The sequence below is a fragment of the Pempheris klunzingeri genome, chromosome 15, assembly GCF_042242105.1.
Source record: "Pempheris klunzingeri isolate RE-2024b chromosome 15, fPemKlu1.hap1, whole genome shotgun sequence".
In the NCBI taxonomy this organism is placed as follows: domain Eukaryota; kingdom Metazoa; phylum Chordata; class Actinopteri; order Acropomatiformes; family Pempheridae; genus Pempheris; species Pempheris klunzingeri.
In genome coordinates, this window is record NC_092026.1 from 17453742 (window position 1) to 17473518 (window position 19777).

A 19777-nucleotide genomic window follows, 5' to 3' on the forward strand; every position below is an offset into this window, starting at 1 on the left:
CTTCAATAAGAAATCTTTAATTCGGCATGTATGCTATTCGTTATGAAGTGTATACAGCAGCAATACAATTACACTTTTTCCAAAAGGGTAGTTGAATACGCTCAAATTAACATTGCCCAGTTGTGTATACTGTATATGCGGCTGTTAATATTGATTATATTTACTAATTTGAAGCCCCTTGGTGAGTTATTAGTTTGCCGAATTTAGAAGATGTCATTTGTTTATCAAAACCTGTTTAACGTTATTTGTTTTAAGCACTGACGTGGTGACACCAAAGAACACAAGAAACTAACCAATTTTGAGTAGAGTATGGTTTCTATACGTGCGGCTTTTATTGTGAAAAAACCCCAGCCGGAATTGGCTTCGTTATCTTTTCTCGCGTAGCGGAGCGTCAACTGTCAACACGGATTCCGGGCAAGATCATCGCACTTTGAAGAAAATGTTACAAAGGACGACATTTCCCACCACATCCCGGAATAAACCTGCGTATTTGTAGACTCTCTGGTGAGTTGGACTCCATCTTTGGGGGAAGGTTGTCTTTCCGTTAGCATGTTAGCATGCCTGGCACCACCAGCTAATATGGATAACGGTAGCTTAGTTTAGCTTAGCCTAGCTTAAAGCTGTGCTGAGAACAAGGCTAACATTGTCTGGACTTGCAAATGTTAACGCTCACACACAGTCAGGGGATTGTTTTGACTCTACGATTTCCCTTTAACGTGCTTTTAAACGCAGCACAATGTAGCCTAATGGGTTTTTTGTCATTGCCCTCTCATCTTTGGGTCACAGTGACAGCCAGCAAGAGGAACTAAGAACCAGCCTGACAGCTAAACCAGCCTGTTCCTTCATGAAAGAGACATTTGCCAGAAGCTGTAATGTGTTTTAATGTTTACAGGCTGTCTGGTGATAGAAAAACACCTCATTCTTCATGTGTTCAGAGATCCTCTCATGTCAGGTCAAGGGCAAATACGTGTGACAGATGGAGCCAGGCTAATGTGTGGTGTGTTTACTGTGAAAGGAGCACCCATAACAATGACCCCTTCTTCCTGTGAATGCACAGAATAGGAGCTCCTGTGTGTGTTTTTGAATTAAACAATATATAAGAAGTGTTATACCATCTCAAAGACTTAAAGAGAGATTCACATTGATTTTTAACAGTTATTATTATGCATAAATCTATAGAAATGGATTGTGACACAACCTACAGGCTTTAAAGTGTGAAAGATTACAGCTAGTAATGGGCAAGATATTGAAAAGCTTTTGTTATATATCATTTTAATAGTATGGGAAGTTTTTTCAATGTTATGATTCATGATAACTTAGTTCAGGTCTCTAAATCATGTCTGAACTACTGTGATGATGCAGGATGATGACATGGTCTAATATTTGCTAAGGTGCTGCTAGCACAAAGATTGCAAATTCTTCAGAACGCCATCCTTAAACACTGGCTCACTTTGACATCCGATCCTTACATTAGTCCAGCAATTTAAGGATCCTCCCCTCTTTGTTTTTAGAAGACGCCCTAACTTACATAATAAGCTGTGCGAGCCAACATTAAGGCAGATCCAAAGCAGACTCTTTTAGCTCCTTTAAAAGATGTGATTTATCCTTATCACAACACATGGTTAACTCCTGTGTTTAGACATCCAAGATCAGGCAAAAGTTTTCCCGTTAGGAGTCTTTTTACATGCTCCTTGAGTTCTCTTGTCTGCACAGATATGATGTGATGTCTGATTTGTGACGGCCTTATGCCCGATTCCTCCCATTTACTCTTCTTCTTATGGCTACAAGATGCTTCCTGTTTTTGCATTCAAGTTTTCTCCTGTGCTAATTATGCTCTACGCTGTTTTCTGTAATTTATTGCAAAATATGGCCCCCATTTGTATGCCACAGTGCCACAACTAATACTCAAACTACAATTCCCAAGAGGTGGAGCCGCTGCCATCAGGGTACACACAGGTGTTCTACATGCTGCCAATGACTGGAATGGGATGGTCCACTGTTGTTTCATGTGTGCTCTGATGAAGGTCTGATAGACTGAAAACGTAGCTATCAAAGTGATTTACTGCAATGAGCTGCTGTGATGAAAAGATAAGTTGTGAATGATCCAGAAATGTCTGCTAACCAAACAAGTCATTTATGAAGCTTGAGTACATTAAAATCCAACTGGTTCATCTTATTTAAATGTGAGGATTTGCTGCTATGTCTGTTTTTTAATCAGTCATACTTAAAGCTTAGACAATTAAGCAATAAGTCAATTAATGGAAAAGTAATTTGCAACTATGTGGATAGTCTCTGGCTGTCTTTGCCAGTAAACCAAACATTTTGAAACGACACCCTAAATTCTGGACAAATGTGAGGCATTTTATCCCAAACCCTCCCCAGCGACAGCCTGTTTACCCTGCTGCTGTATGGCAAGAGATGTACAGAGGCATCCGCTGTTGCACCACCAGACCACAGAGCAGCTTCTTTCCTCAGGCTGTAAGACTCCTCAATTCATCCTGCGCAGTCAGCCATAAAAATCGTTTTCATTGTGCGACATAAAGGGACTGCAACTTGCGTTTCGTTTAGCGACCCTGCGTTGTTGAATGACATGTAAATGAACTGTTGAACCTTTTAAAAAATGAATACTTAATTTCATCCTGAGGTTTAACATCTTTTGACTGGACCGTTAAAATAATCTAGATTATACAATAGGCTCTAGGAATTTAGGATGGGTGTCTTTCACATTTTATTTCATCGTATTCACCATAAATACATTCATTGAAAATATAATCAGCAGATTCACTGGTTGTGAAAATTTGTTACCTTACTAGAATATTTAAATGTCTTACAGTCCAATGCGATGAATATTAATTAGAAGATAGAAGACTCTTCTTCTGAATATTTTAATTGAAGTTTTTCCTCCATCTTGCCTCAAACCTGATTGAGACCATTTGAGCTTTTTCCAACAAAAACTCTGGTTTGCACTCAGACAGTTCCCTGTTTTTGGAAACAGAAAGAAAAGGTTCTGTTACTGTTGCACGCTTTTCAGTTTCTGTCCCAGTAATGTTTCACCTTAAGGCACCCACGGAGGGCTTGAGGAGCCTGCACACTTAACAGCACTCTGTCTCACACCCATTCACTTTGTAATTTCACACATTCACACGTGGAAGCTGCCAAATACAACCGCTGCCAAGTGCGCCGTGTGTAGTCGTTGCCACAGAGGATTTCTTCTCTCTCCCTTTGGTCACTTTCTTTCCTACCATTTTGTTCTTCTTTCAGACTGTGGTTTCATCAGCTTTGGAAGGAGGGATGCCGGTGGAGAGCGGGAGCAGCGCGGCCGCCCGTCAGGCCAAGCAGAAGAGGAAGTCCCACAGCCTGTCGATCCGCAGGACCAACAGCACCGAGCAGGACCGCTCGGGTCTGCAGAGGGACATGCTGGAGGGACAGGTGACGACTCGCTCGTTTACGTAGTGAAAGTACACAAGGGCAAAGTGCGGAGGGAGTATTTAGATCGTCAGCGCTCCTCTGGAAGTGTCAAACTACACTCCTCCCCCGTCTGTCATCATTAGCATGTCGTCCTGCTGTTGCTGTCAGCACACATAAGCACTCTAGTTGTAAGCCTAAGCCAATTAGGTTTTAATGCACTCGTTTAGAGGGCACATAATGGTTTGTATTGTCGCTGGCTTAAGCGTGCCACAATTACTGAGCATGATGGCCCTAAGGTCATTTTAACTCCGTGTTTAAAACAGATGGATTCAGAACAGGCTTAGACATTTGCGCCTCACTCAGGTGGATCGGTTACATCAGTGGTCCCATTTCCTAGTTCTCTGGAGTTATTGCTCTGCTAGGATTCACTCTGGCCAGCTAACAAGGAACTGAATTACTGCTGGAATGCTGGGTAAGCACAGTTACCTGAATTTAATTACATTTAATTACATTTAATTTAATTTAAAAGGGAAAAAGCGTTGACTACACTACTCATAGATTAAGACTTGTGTAATGGGGAAAGTTTACACTGAATTTAACGCCATTTTTATGGCACAAAGGAAGTGTCGACCAAACCGTCATTCATATGAATACAGTTGGATGTTTTACTCTGCCTTTATCATAGCACCGAGGTCACGGTCTTACTAACACGAGCAGTAGTGAACTATATTCTGTTATGACCAAGGAGTTGATAAGAAGACAGATGGTCGAATATTTGAAGATGACGATCCAGCTGTGTTTGTGACAGTGGCACACAAGGCTGTGCAATATGTCCCATTACAGGCCATGTCATTATACAGATCGCAGTACACATCGCACATTTTCTGTTAATTCAACTCTCAAGATTCAAGATTCCTTTATTGCCTTACATGTACTTTACTTTACAAGTACATGTAAAGAACAAGAAACGTTATGTTACTTCCACTTCAAACGTAGACCCTCTGTGAAGATGTGAAACCGAAGACATGACCTTGACCAAGCCCCTCCAGAGGTGTTACAGTGCGCTGTTTCCACGGCCTCTGAAGTACTTGTCGAGCCTCATGCGTGAAATCAGCGGCATGCTCCTTTATTGTTCTAAGATAAACCCAAAGAGAGGCTGCACGACTTTTAGCTGTGTCTTTCTACGTGGTGATCAGGCAGTGAATATGAACAAATGCTGTCCTCATGGGAGCCCGAATACATGACGTGTTAACACAAACATTTACGCACATAAAAAGCTCGTCAACTTTATTACCACTTTGTAAATAGGTTTTATATACTTGTGCGTGTGTGTATCTTTATCTTTTTACTAAGCTTTATGCACTTTCTTCGCATCTCGCATCAACTTATTGTATCACAATCAGATTTTTTTGATGCACTTTGGATGTTTTGTTGTTATTTTGTTCCCTTATCAGGAAGAAAGTTTCAGCTTTTAATGGCTAAAATGGCCGAACTTGAATTTTCACCAGTGGCAGCAGGACTGAACAGGACTATATTTAACCTGTAATTTATTATTAAATATATAACAACTATGTGAATTCAGACAGTCAACCCCTGTCAAACCTTATATGAATCAGCATTAAAGTGCTTCTTTGAATTATTACTGTGCAAAACTCTTGTGCAGCAAGAAAATGTAAACATTAAACCTTAGTTTATCTTACCTGTACTCAGCGCCTGTTGATAAATGAGGTGCTATTTTCTGTCTATAAAGGCCACAGACCTTTTTCACAGCAGGAAAACACAGGTGTACAAAATAAGATTGATGATGCCTGAACTCTAGTTAGCTGCTCACAGGGAAACTTGAATCGTTAATGTTATTACTTGCACCCGTGTTTCTCCTCCTATGAAAAAGTCAAAATGTTTCGCTGTGAAAAAGGGAAGAAATGAGACCAGTTAGATTTTATACTGAAGAACTTGCAAACCTTCCTACCTGGAGGTGGAAACTGAATTAGAGAGCGAGTTATTCTGGATTTTGAGCCAAACATGGTGCAAACAGTGTAATCCCTTCCTCATGACTTGTTGTTTTTTCACTCTGGTCCCAGTCCTCTGATAATCTGGAGTCCTTCATGAGGATGGAGGTAAGTTTCAGGTGTCCAGCCCCCCCTGTTTCAGACAGTAGTGTAACTCCCCTGATAGTTTTTAGAGCTAGCTTTAGTTGTGTAGGTTAATTAGTATATAGAGGTGTTGTGTGGTGGTTCTGAAAAGTGATTCCTCTATTTCAATCGCACCAACAGCAGGTTTTATATTACTAAAGTGGAATAGTAGACTTCTCTGTCTTTTGTATTTGGTGCAGTCTAGGGGTGCACCCAAATAGTTGTTTAACACCAGTACCATCTAAGGAGCCTGATTTGACTCCTGATGTTACAGTCGAATTATCGCAGTGGCAGTTCTGAAACAAAGGATTGCTCCATCTGGGCTGTATGGGGGCGCTGAATGTCTGATTTTACTTGAGAAATGAACACTGCTGGTCTCCATGTCAGGTCCATATGACGTCCCCAGACTACCACTATATCCACAACTCTGTTACTTGTGTGAATATTCCACATCATAGCGGAGCAGAGTGTCTCAGTTGATAAAACAGTGCGCCTCCAAACCGCTCTCAGGCGCCTGGCGATTTCAGCTGGGGAAGAAAGGGCTTTGGTGGACATGGACGACGTGTCAGTCTGTCTGTCCATCTCCGCTCTGTTCAGTGCTGTGGACAGCGCCGCACACCTCACCTGCCTTCCTTCCTAGTCAAAAATAGGTAAACAGGAGATTTGTGGGCGCATTTTAAATGGCTGGTTTTTCAATGTATAGGTAAGACTTAATGAATCAGATTCGACTAGTCATGGACACCCCTAGTGCGGTTACATCCACACTGTCCAGTTAGAAATAAATCTGGACTTCTTCCTGATTTCATATGTTTGGTTCAGCCTCAATTACTTTCACCTGCTTAAACTAAATCAGCCAAGCAAATGCTTCAAACAAGCTGCTCCACACATGAGCTCTGAGTTTTATTTCTTCTTAAGAGTTGCTCCGACATCCTCTTTGTCGATGCATGTCAGGCCTTGTGCAACATACCAGTGTCGTCATGCACCCCCCACCTTGTGCTGCTGCCTTTCTTCTCAGTCAGTCTTTTTTTGTGATGTGGCACTATACCCCTTTATGCTGCCAACATCGGCCCGTGAATGCCAACAGCACACTTCACTGGTCTCTTAAGGAAATATAGCTGCGAGCAGCAATGCAGCCCAAGCAAGAGTGGTTTATGCGGAGTACGCTGTTATCAGGTACAAAGCGCTCTACGCTCTGAGTGGTTTCATCACGGTCGGACAAAGCATTGAGGAGATGTGGCCCGCTTCCTGTTTGTGTCAACTCTGTCACAGCAAGATTGACTGATAAACTGTGCAGAAGTGCAGACAAGTTAAAACTATTTACTCAAGCCCACACAAGTGTATGGCATTGTGTAGGCTTGTAGTTTACGTTTTTTTTTTTTTCTAAGAATTGGCAATTTTATCTGTATTTTGAATGGGCTTAAATGAATAGAATTGTATGAATGGATAATACTAAAATCCATCTGAAAATTAATTGTAAAAACACCAATCGCAGTAGAAATACTTTGTAGTTTGTAGTGTTTTTTTTAAACGGACTTTGAGGCACAAAATCAGCAACTTTTTGTTATTTTTCTCTATTGTTTTGTTCCATAAAGGATATTATGAGCTGTGGTCATCATCAGCTTGTAATATGTAAACGATGACCAAGTCAGCTGTCATAAATTATATATGAATTATATACAGAATCTGTTTTTATTGAATGTTGTACATATCACACCACATGCAATATGTGAGTTTTGAATACTTAAAGGGTAATTTTGGCTCTCGCCATTCTCAAAGCCGCCAGACTCTGTTGACAAAAACAGCAATTTTGCCCCTCAGAACATGTGAGTTGCTGGCCTGCTGCTGCCTCGATTGGTTAGTTTGTTTGTTACACAAATATTGTGTTGGATGTGAACTAACCTTTTATAAGACCAAAGTCACACAACAACACAAACAAACTAACTAGTCAAAGCAGCGGTAGACCAGCAACTCCTGTGTCCTGTGCGGTAAAATTACTGTTTTGATCAATGGAGTCTGGTGGCTTAGAAAAGAGCGATATAACTATTTCTGGTTAAACCACAAGGCTCTTAGAGGTCTGTTTCTGTAAAGATCATTTCTGTAATGTTGTCATACCCAAAATATGTAAGAATAAGTCCCAGGTTTAAAGATACTGAAGTTACCCTTTAAAAGTGCCTACTTTCAACAAGATAAATGACATCCAGCCCATTATTTCCTTTTTTAAACTCTTGCGAAACATTGTGTGTTGGCACACAGGAATTAATGTTATGTTTGCTTCCTCAAGCCAACAGGCTAAAGTTTAAGGCCCGTCTGTAGGCATCTCCTGTGCTCCGTAACCCTTTTTACTGATTCATTTCCTTGTATGGGTACTTTTTATTGCTTCTTTGCTGTTTTAGCCTGAAACAGTAATTCACTGTGTGTGAAAAGTCTTTCTGCCTCGTCTCATCTCCATAATATCTTATTTTAGTACATAGACCAGACCTTAGTGATTTGTATATATTCAGAAAAATTAGTCTGAGTGGGTTTCTTTTGGTAAATCTGCTTTTTCAGTGATGGATCCTATAATGTTTATGTCACATAAAGGCCCAATGACTTATATAAAATAGGGACCCACAGTGTTTGACACCACCCCCACACTCTTCACGGCTCTCTCCTCAGTGACAAACATGTCATGTTTGCAGGTTGTTTCATGTTCTCCTTTTCTCTCACCGCAGGACTCCAAACTGCCTCTGTCTCTGAGGAGCAATCTGCTGGACCTGTTCAGTCAGATCGAGAGGGAGTTCGAAAACCTCTACATAGAAAACCTGGAATGTAAGTCATCACGAAGGCAGAAAGTGCTGCTTTGGTTTTAACTGTGGTCCATGAACACAAACAGTAGACAGAGCCAGTGCTACTCTGCAGCTTGACGGGAACAAATTGAAGGGCACTGTGGCCAGTTTTTTTTTTTTTCATCACCTAGCTGTGGTGTCAAACAGTTTCTGTTTTTATAACCTTGACGCTTCATAGTACGCCATAGGGCTGTGAGACCCACTTGTTTTTAACCATCCATTATCAACTAATAAAGGATTTCAGTAAAGAAATATTTTGATTACAACATCTATTTAATTTTCTGTGATAAGAATGAACAATTGCATTGCTTAAAAGACAACAGTAGTTTTAAACCATGGCCCTGTTTTTACATATTTTTGGTTGGAAATCCAAAATCATGTATGTATGTATCGCTCTCTTCACAGCTACCAGACTCCACTGACAAAACGATAACTTTACCTGTCAGAATATGGGAGTTGCTGGTCTGCTTCTGTCTTAATCAGTAGTTGGTGTAATTGTGTGACTTTGGTGTTTTAAAGAGTGAGTTACAGTCTTGCTGTGACTCTAAGCAACTAGACCAACAACTCCTGTGATCCACTAGATAAAATTGCTGTTTTTGTCAATGGAGTCTGGAAAAGGGATCATACTGGTGTACTTCTGTAGGGATCCTTTCTAAAACGCTGTGTGGCAAAAACAAGCACGTGTAGTTGCCGTTCTTTGTTTGGCCAACATTGCCTTAAAGGATTACATTACAGCCACTGCACGCTGTTTCATGTTGGCTAGCTGAGGTGATTTCTTGGACCAGTTCCAAAAATGTTTGTGCCTTCTAGTCATTTTAAACCCAAAATATGTACAAATACTGCATTTAAGGTGTATTTTTTTTTTCACAAAGATTCTTCTTGCTACTAAAAGCAGAATAATAGTTTACAGAAATCAATATTGCTATTAACACAATGATGGCAGGGAAACCTGTGCTAGAACTGCACATTAACGCCTTTTTAATGATCAATGCAGTTGGTCTCATTGCTGTCTGTCCTTTAACACACGACCTGTTTGACTGTCAGTGCGCCGAGAAATCGAAACGCTGAACGATCGTCTGGCTGCAGAAGGTCAAACCTTCGAAGGGGCAGATTTAGCCAAAGGAGCGCTGAAAACAAAAGGTGAGACGTATTTCACTCTCCACTCACCCTTTAGATTTATGTACATTTTATTAAGTGTTTCAAATAGCTTGTATATATTGTGAATTGTCTATATGAATTGCTTAATTCTCATCTTTATATATTTCTGACAATCCACAGCGAGCCACAGCACAAGCCAGCTGTCACAAAAACTAAAGACGACCTACAAGGCGTCCACAAGCAAGGTAACCACTGTTTGATCTCTTCGCCAGTGCAACACATTTCTAAGAACTGTTCAGATACAAGGAAATCATTGTTGTATGTATTATAGGTTGACGTCTGCTTTACTGGTTTAATCTAAGCATTCTTGTAGATGCAATGCTTCGATAAAACTTTCCATTGACTAGTGTCAGAGAAGATAGAATTCAAAATGTGAGAAGGTTTCATTGGTAAATTGTCTTCACAGTTTTCTAGCTCACCAGTGTGCCATCACATGACTTTCCAATGTTAAAGAAAAGAAATGCTGTCTTCTTTCACCTTTTTTTTTTTTGCTCGTAGCCGCGTTCAAACTCTTGCCATGCCAGAGTAGGTGGATCCCGCAACTTCAGCGTAACCAGCTGGGAGTTGTGGGGTGGAGACTCATGGGTAACTTGTTGATTTCTCCCCCTTGTGTGCCAATATGCATGAACAGCCCAGCCAGGGGGTCGACACTCCCTCCCCAAGAGACTTGGTCATTCAAATGTAGGAGTTTGAGCTTTTCTATCAGTTTCTGTGTGAGATAAAATCCGACTTTATTATCTCACTAACAGGCTTTTTCAGTTGCGCCCTCTTGGTTTTGATTTGGCTCCTTGTCGGCATTCACATAATGGTACACTACGGAGACATCTTTAACATGAAGCAGTTGTTACCTCAAAATGCTTTTTGCGCCTTGATTAATAAAGTACTCGAGGTGGAGGAGGATTTGTTGGCTGCTTTAGATCATTAAGGCAGTGTGTGGTCTGCCGAAAAGTGCTTTGCCATATCAGATTTTGCTTTTATTTATTCTTTTTTAATCCTCTTAATATTAACATACTTTCAGAGATTTGAGTCCTTTTTTATCTGTCAGAGATTTATCAGATATAGAGGCTTTAAAGAAGTCAGTTCACACAAATAAAAAAAAAACAAAAAACAACAGATTTCCTCACTTACTGTTGATGCCATGTGAATTCAGTATGTTTTGGTTTTATTTGCCCAGAGATTGAGATATTCTCTTTCTTCATTTCTGCCTCAACCACAGAGATTTAGTCCAATCTAGACAGGATTTTTGAAGCTGATACTAAAACTTCATAACAATGTGTTGGCCTATATTCTGCATAGAAAAGCATAACACCAGGGTTTGGCACATTATTATTATTTATTCTAATTTATTAATTTAAAAAAAAAAGTGACTTTTGTACTCACTGTACATACAGTATCTTTTTCAAATTCAACTTTTGCAGTTGTTTCCATAACTAAGGTTATTCCCTTGTTATTAATTTGAAAATCTGTCTGATTAACTGATTTCTTGATCGTAAAACAAGCAGAATCTTGATGTGGCTATGGCAGACTGCACACTGGAGCTAAAAAGTGTAGAGCACTAACTGTCGGGTGCCTTAGATCCACCGCTCAGCCAGTTACTTTAAGCTTATTTGCGATGCTTCGCGTTTCCTTAAACCCTCCAGCCCCTCCAGTTGCTGCTTTTTTTAAATGCAAAATATTGCACCAGTGTTACCTGTTGAACAAGTTCTGGATTTATCATCGTTCGCTGTTCATCCAGAGTCGGTTTATGACTAATATTCACATTGTCACATTGACCATGAATATAACAAAAAAACACACTGTTTTGCATTCAGATAGCATAGAATATACTATAAAAACCAACAACTTAACAGATTTTTTTTAAATAATTTGATGTTCCCACCATGCCTAGCAATGGTCCTTATCATATCTTCAGTTTTCCTCTGTTCCATCTGTTTTTATTTTGACTGTAATTTCTTGCTTTAATATCTTTGCAACAGATAACAAATTCGACAGATGTGCTCCGTTCTGTGTGTAGCCTGAGGTTTCAGATGAATGACGCCGTTCTTTGTGCTCTCCTGCTCCCTTTCAGTTGGAACTTATTTAGTGGTCTGTGTCCAAAACGAACCAAGAGTCCAGTTTGTATCATCCCCATCTTTAATGTAAACATCTTGATACAACTGATAATTATTATTACTCATCAGTTTCTTCCGTTTCACCATAACTCAGGATTTTTTTGACCCCTCTCCCCCTGCTAGATCTTTCTTTCTTTATTGCATTCATAGTAATCCTGATATGGTAAATGGAACATATTTAACAGATACTTAATGTGTCTGCATTTGTGTTGATACCAGATCTGGGTTGACTGCTCATTGACGGTGTTTGTTTTAAATCTCTTGAAACACCAGATCGGTGGGGTATGCGATAACTAGGGATGCACCAAAGCTGATATGCGGTATCAGGTCTGAAACTGTGTTCTTGTAAAACTACTCCAGTGCAACTGTGCCTCATACTACAAGTGGCATTCGAGCGGCTCCGCCTCCTTCAACGTGCTGTAAACGAGAAGAGAAGTGTATTTATTTTCACGACAGGCCAGCAGCCTGACCCACCCGTGGGTTTTTCTGGGGTCCGGGTGGGCACAACAAAAACTGTCAAAGCAACAATCAGAGTTTGATAACTTTCAGAAACATTGGGTGCAGCAGTCCACCTTTCTTCCCCTCTTTGTCACTCTCTCTCTCACAGACAGACACAGGAGAGCGCTCTGTCCTCAGTCCTGACAGTTGTGCTACTATAATACATGAAGTTGGCGTTTGTGGGTCAGGTTCACATGGATGATTAACACCCATTTTAGTGACACTAAAGAAGAAGGAACAAAGATACGCCCGTTACTAACAATTAATTTTACCCCAGTAATCATCAGGGCGCGTCTGCTTTGTGCTCCAGCTGCTGTCAGGTTTTGTTTCATTCTCCACGCAGCATTAAATCCCATCGGGAGTGTTTCAGAAGCGGAGCATTCTCCGACTTTAGTGATTCCTGTGATTTTTGTGCTTCTAACATGAGCAAACGGGCTGCGTTTCTCATTTTGTCTGGTTCGAGTATGTGTCTTGTATATGTCTACTACTTTGTTGTGCTGTAGCCTACAGACAGCGAGAAAGTGTTTTTCCAGATCCAAGATGAACCTCTTGTCATCCATGGTGTTAATAATCCCTCTGACTGCTTAACCTCTGGCCTGGTGGCTTATACAATCAAAGTCTGCACAGGGGCTTTTACTTTGAAAACTTACTGGATTATTAGCTTGACTTCCTGCATGCCTTATCTGCTCTGTGCTGCTTGACGTGACCACGGCTTTTGTCAAAAACGGACATAGCGTGTACCTTTAGCGGAGCGCAGAGCCACTTCTGGGAGGGCCCAGTGGGTTTTAGCCGTTATAGTCCTTTATAACAGTTCCTCCTATGATATCTAGAGTCTATCTCAGAGTGAGACGATGTTGCAGCCTCTGTCTCCTGAAATCTAAACAGCAGCAGAGTGACAGCTGATACCGACACAAGTGTAATGGTTTTATATTTTATACTTTTATACTCAAATGTAAGAACCTGGTCTGAAAAGAATGGTACTGGTGCATCCCTAACGACCGCTCCACCCAGCATGTGTTCAGACAAGCTTAAAACAAATGCCAGTAAAGATTTTTTTTTTTTTGTTGTTGTTGTGGTAAAACCTCGTGAACCCAGGACTGATATGAGTAATGCCTTTGTCACCCGAAGCTTCTTAGCCCTGGCATACTACACGGACCCCGCTGAGCAGCTCCTCAGTTCAGTTCTGCTGACCCGCTTCCTCCCTTTATCAGAGCAGGGTTCCTACACAGTTCTGAAAAAAAAAAAAACTGGAAAATTAAAATTCAAGATCATTGGCAGGCTTTAAAATGTTTCTGAAATAAACAAAAAGTCTCTATTAGACTAGGGTTTCCTTAAAAGAATTTAGTTTATGGATTTATTGATTGATGCAATTTCATTTGAAGCCACAAATTTGACTGAGTCACACATCTTCGTTCCCAAACTGCCAATTTCTAATCCTCAATTTTACCAAAAGACTGTTTGTCAATTTGATATCAGTAAATGTGGGAATGTGCTAAAACTTGTCACAAGAGACAAATTAGTCTTAATCCCCCCCCCCCCCGTAGACAGAGTCAGTTTGAGAAGTGAAATGTGTAGGTACCCTGTCGGGTTCGTTGCATGTCTGTGATTTCCTTCTGTGTTAACATGGGTCTGATGTTGGTTGTCAGATTGTTTCCAGTTTCAAAGCGACCACTTCCAGGGCGGTGTGCCAGCTGGTCAGGGAGTATGTGGGCCACAGAGACGGCATCTGGGATCTGAGCGTCACACGGACGCAACCCGTGGTGCTCGGTACAGCGTCTGCAGGTATTTCACTCATTTTCATTATCTTTCCTACAGTGAGTCACATTTTCTCCTCAAATGTCTTCTTCTCCTGACTTTTTTTTCTCCTTTCTTTGGCTTAATCTTTTGTTATTTTTGTCTTTAACACATCTCCGTTTTTTAACTCTCTCTGCCCTTCTGACATTTAATTTAAGAACAGAAACAAAACACAACTCATCCCGCAGAGTACCCCTTTTTTCTTCTCTGTTTTCACACTGAGAAAACAGAGAAGAAAAAAGATTTAACTTACGGAACAATGACAAATTAATACGTCAAACTCTGTGCAGGCATGCGTGCACTTAAAAACCTCTGAATGTAGAACAATAGTAAAAACCCTATTTATAATTTCTGTCTGCTTTGTGCCCATGATGTGTATGAACAGACCACTCTGCCATGCTGTGGAGCATTGAGACGGGAAAATGCCTCCTCAAATACATGGGCCACCAAGGATCAGGTAGAAATGTGTAGTACATTTATACGAAAAGATAAGATACAATAAGTATCAAAGTGCCCACAGACTGTATAAAAGAAGTAGCATCTATGATATCACGGACTGCCGTCTTGAAGCCTCTAGTTTTTTTTTTGAGGGTTTTTTCCCTCTAAATGGGACCATAATTCACTAAATGAACATCGTGCTGTATTGAAGAAGACTGTAAACTAGCGAACGAGACCATAAAGTCATGTTTACTGAGCTAATAAATCAAGTGAGAAGTTGGGTTGATTTTTTTTTTTTATAGACTTCCATTAATTTAATTTAATTTTTTATTTTTTGGAAACAGTGGAGTACACAGAGGACTTCACTTCTCAGATCCGGCAGCTGCGTCCACTTCTTTTACACAGTCTGTGGTAGTGACCCCTTCAGGTGTTCTTGTTTTGGTTTTCTAACACGTTGACCTGCTGAATTTGTCTGACAGCACTCAGTATTACAAAATTGTTGTGAGTATATTTACAGTACAATAAGTGCTCTCTTCACAATATGGTTATTCCCTTTTCAACTCACGAAAAAAGGGTAGCGACTGTCAGAAAGAAAAGAAGGTCAGCGTAACAGCACAAGTGCTATAACAACAGTGTCTATGGAGACATGGCGTAATACTGTACATGTGTGTCTCTGTCTCCGCAGTGAACTCCATCAAGTTCCACCCGACTGAACAGATGGCTCTAACAGGTAATGGTCTGAAATCACCCGGATTGAAAGATTCAGGTTCCGACAACTTTATTTATCCCCACGTGGCAATTCATTTGTTGCTCTCCCAGCACATGCATCTGTACATACATCAATAATTAAGTCAAGGAAAGCATATTAAGGACAAGGGACAGTAGGAGGGACAAATTACAATAAGTTACAGTCGGAACTCTCAAAAAGAAGTACCTGAGTGTGAAGATAAGAGCAACAATAAAAACATAACTGAGTAACAGTCATTAAAATGCGTAAGGTTTGAGTTCTGCAGCTTAATGGCAGAAGGAATAAAGGACTTAGAGTACCGATTAGTTAATTCAGGCTGTTCCTGTCTTTCACTGACAACCCGTTAAACCAGCAGATAAAGGAAATGGTTAAAAGTATGGTAAAAGTTAGTTACACAAGATCGTATCGCAGACATTAAGAGAATCAAACTTTGCACTGAATGAATCCTTTCTTGTTCTGTGTTTCCATCAAACTTTGAGCTGTGACTAAAACACAGTAACAAGATATTTGTAGGAAACAGGCAGAGAACACCCCCAAATCTGAATCCCAGAGGCACGTATGGGGACGACTCCTGTCCAATCACGAGTCATCCCGAGCACAGCCAGCAGCAGGTTGTGTTGACTTTCTGCTTCATCTCTCTCCTCCTCAGCCTCTGGAGACCAGACCGCTCACATCTGGAGGTACATGGTGCAGCTGCCAACTCCGCAGCCTGTCGCTGATATCAGTGTAAGCAAACATAACGCTGTGTGTGTGTGTGTGTTATTGTGTTCCTTGTCAAGTTTCTGATGCCTTTTTGAGGGTTTAAGACCTTTTATTTTTTTCGTCTCCTCCTCCTCCAGCAGCAGACACCCTGCGAAGACGACGTGGACTTTTCGGATAAAGACGAGGCCGACGGCGAAGTCGAGGGTCCAAACGACTGTCCTTCTCTCCGTGTGGCGACCACAACTCTGCGCAGCCATCAGGGTGTGGTGATCGCTGCTGATTGGCTGGTGGGGGGCAAACAGGTCGTGACGGCCTCCTGGGACCGTGCAGCCAACCTGTACGACGTGGAGACCTCGGAGCTGGTGCACTCACTTACCGGTAGGATAAAGGAAATATACAGTAACACTGTTATCAGTGTGTCTTCTTTATTAAACTCTGGACTCCAGCAACATGTATGCAGTATTGGAAAAAATGTCAACACTATCTCCAACAGTGATTTATTTACATGCTGTTGTGTTTGTTTTTAAGGATCATTAGTGGTTTTGAAGGAAGTTAGGTGATTAACAGTTATTACACGGCTTTGTTGAATACTCACTTCTGATTGGTCAGTTATGGTATTCTATAATCAATCTGTTATGTCTGTTCAAGTAACCAAAGCAATAACATCACTGCAGAATAAAGTGTCGGGGTTTGTTTTTCCAGACGTCAGTGACTTCACGTGTGTAGCTGTTAGACAATTTAATGTTTTACTTTTGCCTCAACACACTTGACAGAGGAATTGGATTGAAGTCTGAAGTGTTGAATGACGTGTGAGTGTGTTTTTGGTGCATCAGTTTTGGCAGTGATGGTACCCCCGCTCTTAACAAGGAGGTCTAACTGTCACCACCTTGAGCTGGCAAGGGATTCAGTGTCCCACTCAAAGATGCAACAGCAGGGGTTTGTTTCCCAACAAGTCAGCGCTGAATCCCGGCGTCATTCAGCTAAAGGAGAGCAGATGCTGCTAGATGAATTAGAAGAGGAAAAAACAACTGTGGAGACAACAAAAGGCAATTTTTTAGTGGAGAAAGAAACCGGAAGGGATGAAAGTGATTGTGTCTGATTGTGCTTATATTGTGTGTGTGTGTGTGTGTTCTCAGGTCATGACCAGGAGCTGACCCACTGCTGCACACACCCCACCCAGCGCCTGGTGGTCACCTCGTCTAGAGACACCACCTTCAGACTGTGGGACTTCAGAGACCCGTCCATCCACTCCGTCAACGTGTTCCAGGGTCACACCGAGTCAGTCTGGCACACACACACACACACACACACAGAGAGCTATCTTTTCCACTTCTCATCTCTAGCTAGGCTGTTTTTTGCAGTACATTTAGAAAAAACAATCCATTTGGAATAAAGTACAGAAAGTACCCCCCAGTCTAAACAACCCTGCTGTCTTGTCCTTCGCAGCACGGTGACGTCTGCCGTGTTCACGGTGGGAGACAACGTGGTGTCCGGGAGCGATGACCGAACCGTCAAAGTATGGGACCTGAAGAACATGAGGTCGCCCATAGCAACCATCCGCACTGACTCCGCTGTGAACAGGTCAGTGAGCTGTAAACAAGCCCATACATGAAAACTCAGCGACACACTTGGCTCAGCTCCCTGTCTGTCCGGTGTGTGTGTGTGTGTGTGTGTGTGTGACCGTGAGCTTAAACAGGTTTGACTTTATGTGGATCAACTAAAACAACATTTGTTACTATGAGACATTTTGGCAAATTGAAAAGTCAACTACATCAGCAACCAGACTAGCTTCTATTACATTAGTAATAAGGAATATGACACGTGATAAACACAATATTATGTTTGTTAAAGCTGCAAATGCGAGAAAAGTTACTGATGTTTGTTTTCAGTGTCCGTCGTCTGTACACAGCGTCTAAAGTCTAGTCTGGTAACAATTTCACTGGGTAAAACTAAACTAAATAGACAAACCAGAGAGAGGCAGTTCTGTATGAGAGTTTATCTGATAAGCAGCTCAAAGTACCCTCTAAAGTTCAATATAGTTTTTTCTTTTTCTTTTGACATTAAACTTTAGAGGAAGAAAAGTTTAGTGTTTGTTCAGTCGTCCTGATTGTGGTGCTTGTTCATAGACTCATTTTGTTCCACTCGGGAGCGGCTGAGTCATGTTTGACACCTAGTGGTATAATTTGGTGTTACTGGTCTGGTCGTAGGCTTGATATCTAACTGATCTTTGTATTCCAGTCATGTTTGACGTGTAGAGGAAGCTGAATAGGCCTGTTATTCTTAGTTTGACTAAAATGTTGAGCAGTAAATGTTGAATGTTGATTGGAAACAATTAGTCAATCCACAGAAGAAAACAATCGTCACCACTAAGTTATTTTTTAAGTTATTGATGAACTAAAATTCCAAATATTTAAATCAGATCATTTTTTTTAAGTTTAAGCTGTTGGTTGGACCAAACAAGCAAGCGTGTTGAATGTTTTCCAACACATCGTCGACTAAATAATACACTGAAAAATGAGAACATTTGTTAAGAAAAGAATACATTTATTCCTCTTGGAATTATTGTGATTGTGGTCAAGTTGGTTTGCTGCATTTGAAGGAGATAATGCAACACGCTGCAATTCAGATCTGACTTCCTATCGTCCTGCTGTCGTCCTGTCCAGGATCAGCGTGTCGGTGAACCAGAAAATCATCGCTCTTCCTCACGACAATCGCCAGGTCCGGCTGTTCGACATGTCCGGGGTGCGACTGGCTCGACTCCCACGAAGCAACAGACAGGTCAGTCACTGGAGGAGGAAGTGCCTCCGATTGGCCCCTCACAGCTTCCATACACACTTCTCCATTCATTATGACAGGAGTTATTGAACTGACCTCGAAGCCACCATTTATCTGTACTATAGAATGGCTGTGTAATCACTCTGTGGCTCTGGATTGGATCAATATATGAGTTAATTTCAATATAGCAGTTGAGCCAGAGCCCTGAAACTTGTATTAATTCTTATGCAACATTTTTCTTTGTTTTTTATTTATTGTAAATTGATTCTACTGCTCCAAACAGATCACATTTTAATCAGCTGTCATCATGTTGACAGGTTGTCTGCATACGATTAAGGAGTCAGTGCTCGCCGGCCATTCCTAGCTAGATAAGTCTTCAGATCCCTTACTCGATCTTGATCGCCTGTGGCAGGCTGTTAGTTTAGAAACCGCTTTATTTGATTTGCAGCGGAGTTTTCTGAGGAGAGCAAGCATTAGAAACATCAATATCACAGTCAGTCATGTTAATTTAATTGTTGGAAACCACATCTAGCTGAAAGCAGTCTTCCTGCTCATTTTATTGGCTACTTTAGGAACAGTTAAAAAGCCTCAGCATCAGGGTTAAAGAGTCTAAAATGTAAGATGGTGTTATAGTGTTCATAACATCGTTTAGAGCATGGTGTGTTTGTAAAAGAACCTTAATATCTAATCTTTAGTATCTTAATTATGAAGGAAATGAGGAGCCAGTGCTGGGTGGCTAAAAACAGGAGCAATGTGCTCTCTCTTCCCAGTCCACCTCACCTGTCCTTGTCCTCAGTGGTTTAACAGCTGCTGTGTTGCCTGTCGTGCTTCAGGGTCACAGGCGTATGGTGTGCTGCTCCGCCTGGTGTGAAGACAACACCTCCTGTAACCTGTTCACCTGCGGCTTCGACCGGCAGGCCATCGGCTGGAACATCAACATCCCCGCCCTGCTGCAGGAGAAATGACCCCCGCCTGCTGCCGCTGTCACCTCACAGTGAAACTCCTGCCGAAGTCCGTCTTTGGAGCTTCAAACACTCACATCCTGCAGGCTTTAAAAGGTGGCTTTAGAAAGTGCAGTTTCATGCTTTGTTTTGTCACGTGTTTTAGCAAAACAACGATGCAATTTGAGCAGTGACTCAATGCCGGATAAAATAGTGCCGTTTTAGCAGCCGTCTTTTGAGTCTACAG

General features: G+C 41.3%; 1 protein-coding gene across 2 annotated transcripts; it reads left to right on the forward strand.

The window, feature by feature from the left end:
• Positions 1 to 391: 391 nt before the first annotated feature.
• LOC139214387 (WD repeat-containing protein 37) lies at positions 392 to 19669 on the forward strand. Of its 2 annotated transcripts, none has more exons than XM_070845230.1 (14): positions 392 to 504; positions 3262 to 3429; positions 8252 to 8348; positions 9410 to 9505; positions 9644 to 9708; positions 13779 to 13914; positions 14312 to 14383; positions 15050 to 15094; positions 15762 to 15838; positions 15952 to 16192; positions 16951 to 17092; positions 17261 to 17395; positions 18478 to 18592; positions 19423 to 19669. In XM_070845230.1, exons 2-14 carry the CDS (start codon positions 3292 to 3294, stop codon positions 19552 to 19554), a joined length of 1491 nt encoding a protein of 496 aa, XP_070701331.1. In that variant the 5' UTR covers positions 392 to 504; positions 3262 to 3291; the 3' UTR covers positions 19555 to 19669. The 2 variants fall into 2 exon arrangements, with proteins under 2 accessions (XP_070701331.1, XP_070701332.1); XM_070845231.1 differs by having other exon boundaries at positions 15955 to 16192.
• Positions 19670 to 19777: the final 108 nt, after the last annotated feature.

Coding starts and splice junctions, on each gene's coding strand:
- LOC139214387 (XM_070845230.1), top strand. CDS start 3,292: ATGCCGGTGGAGAGCGGGAGCAGCGCGGCCGCCCGTCAGGCCAAGCAG. Junction 15,839..15,951: donor AGCCTGTCGCTGATATCAGT/GTAAGCAAACAT, acceptor CTCCTCCTCCAG/CAGCAGACACCCTGCGAAGA. Junction 17,396..18,477: donor ACTGACTCCGCTGTGAACAG/GTCAGTGAGCTG, acceptor CGTCCTGTCCAG/GATCAGCGTGTCGGTGAACC.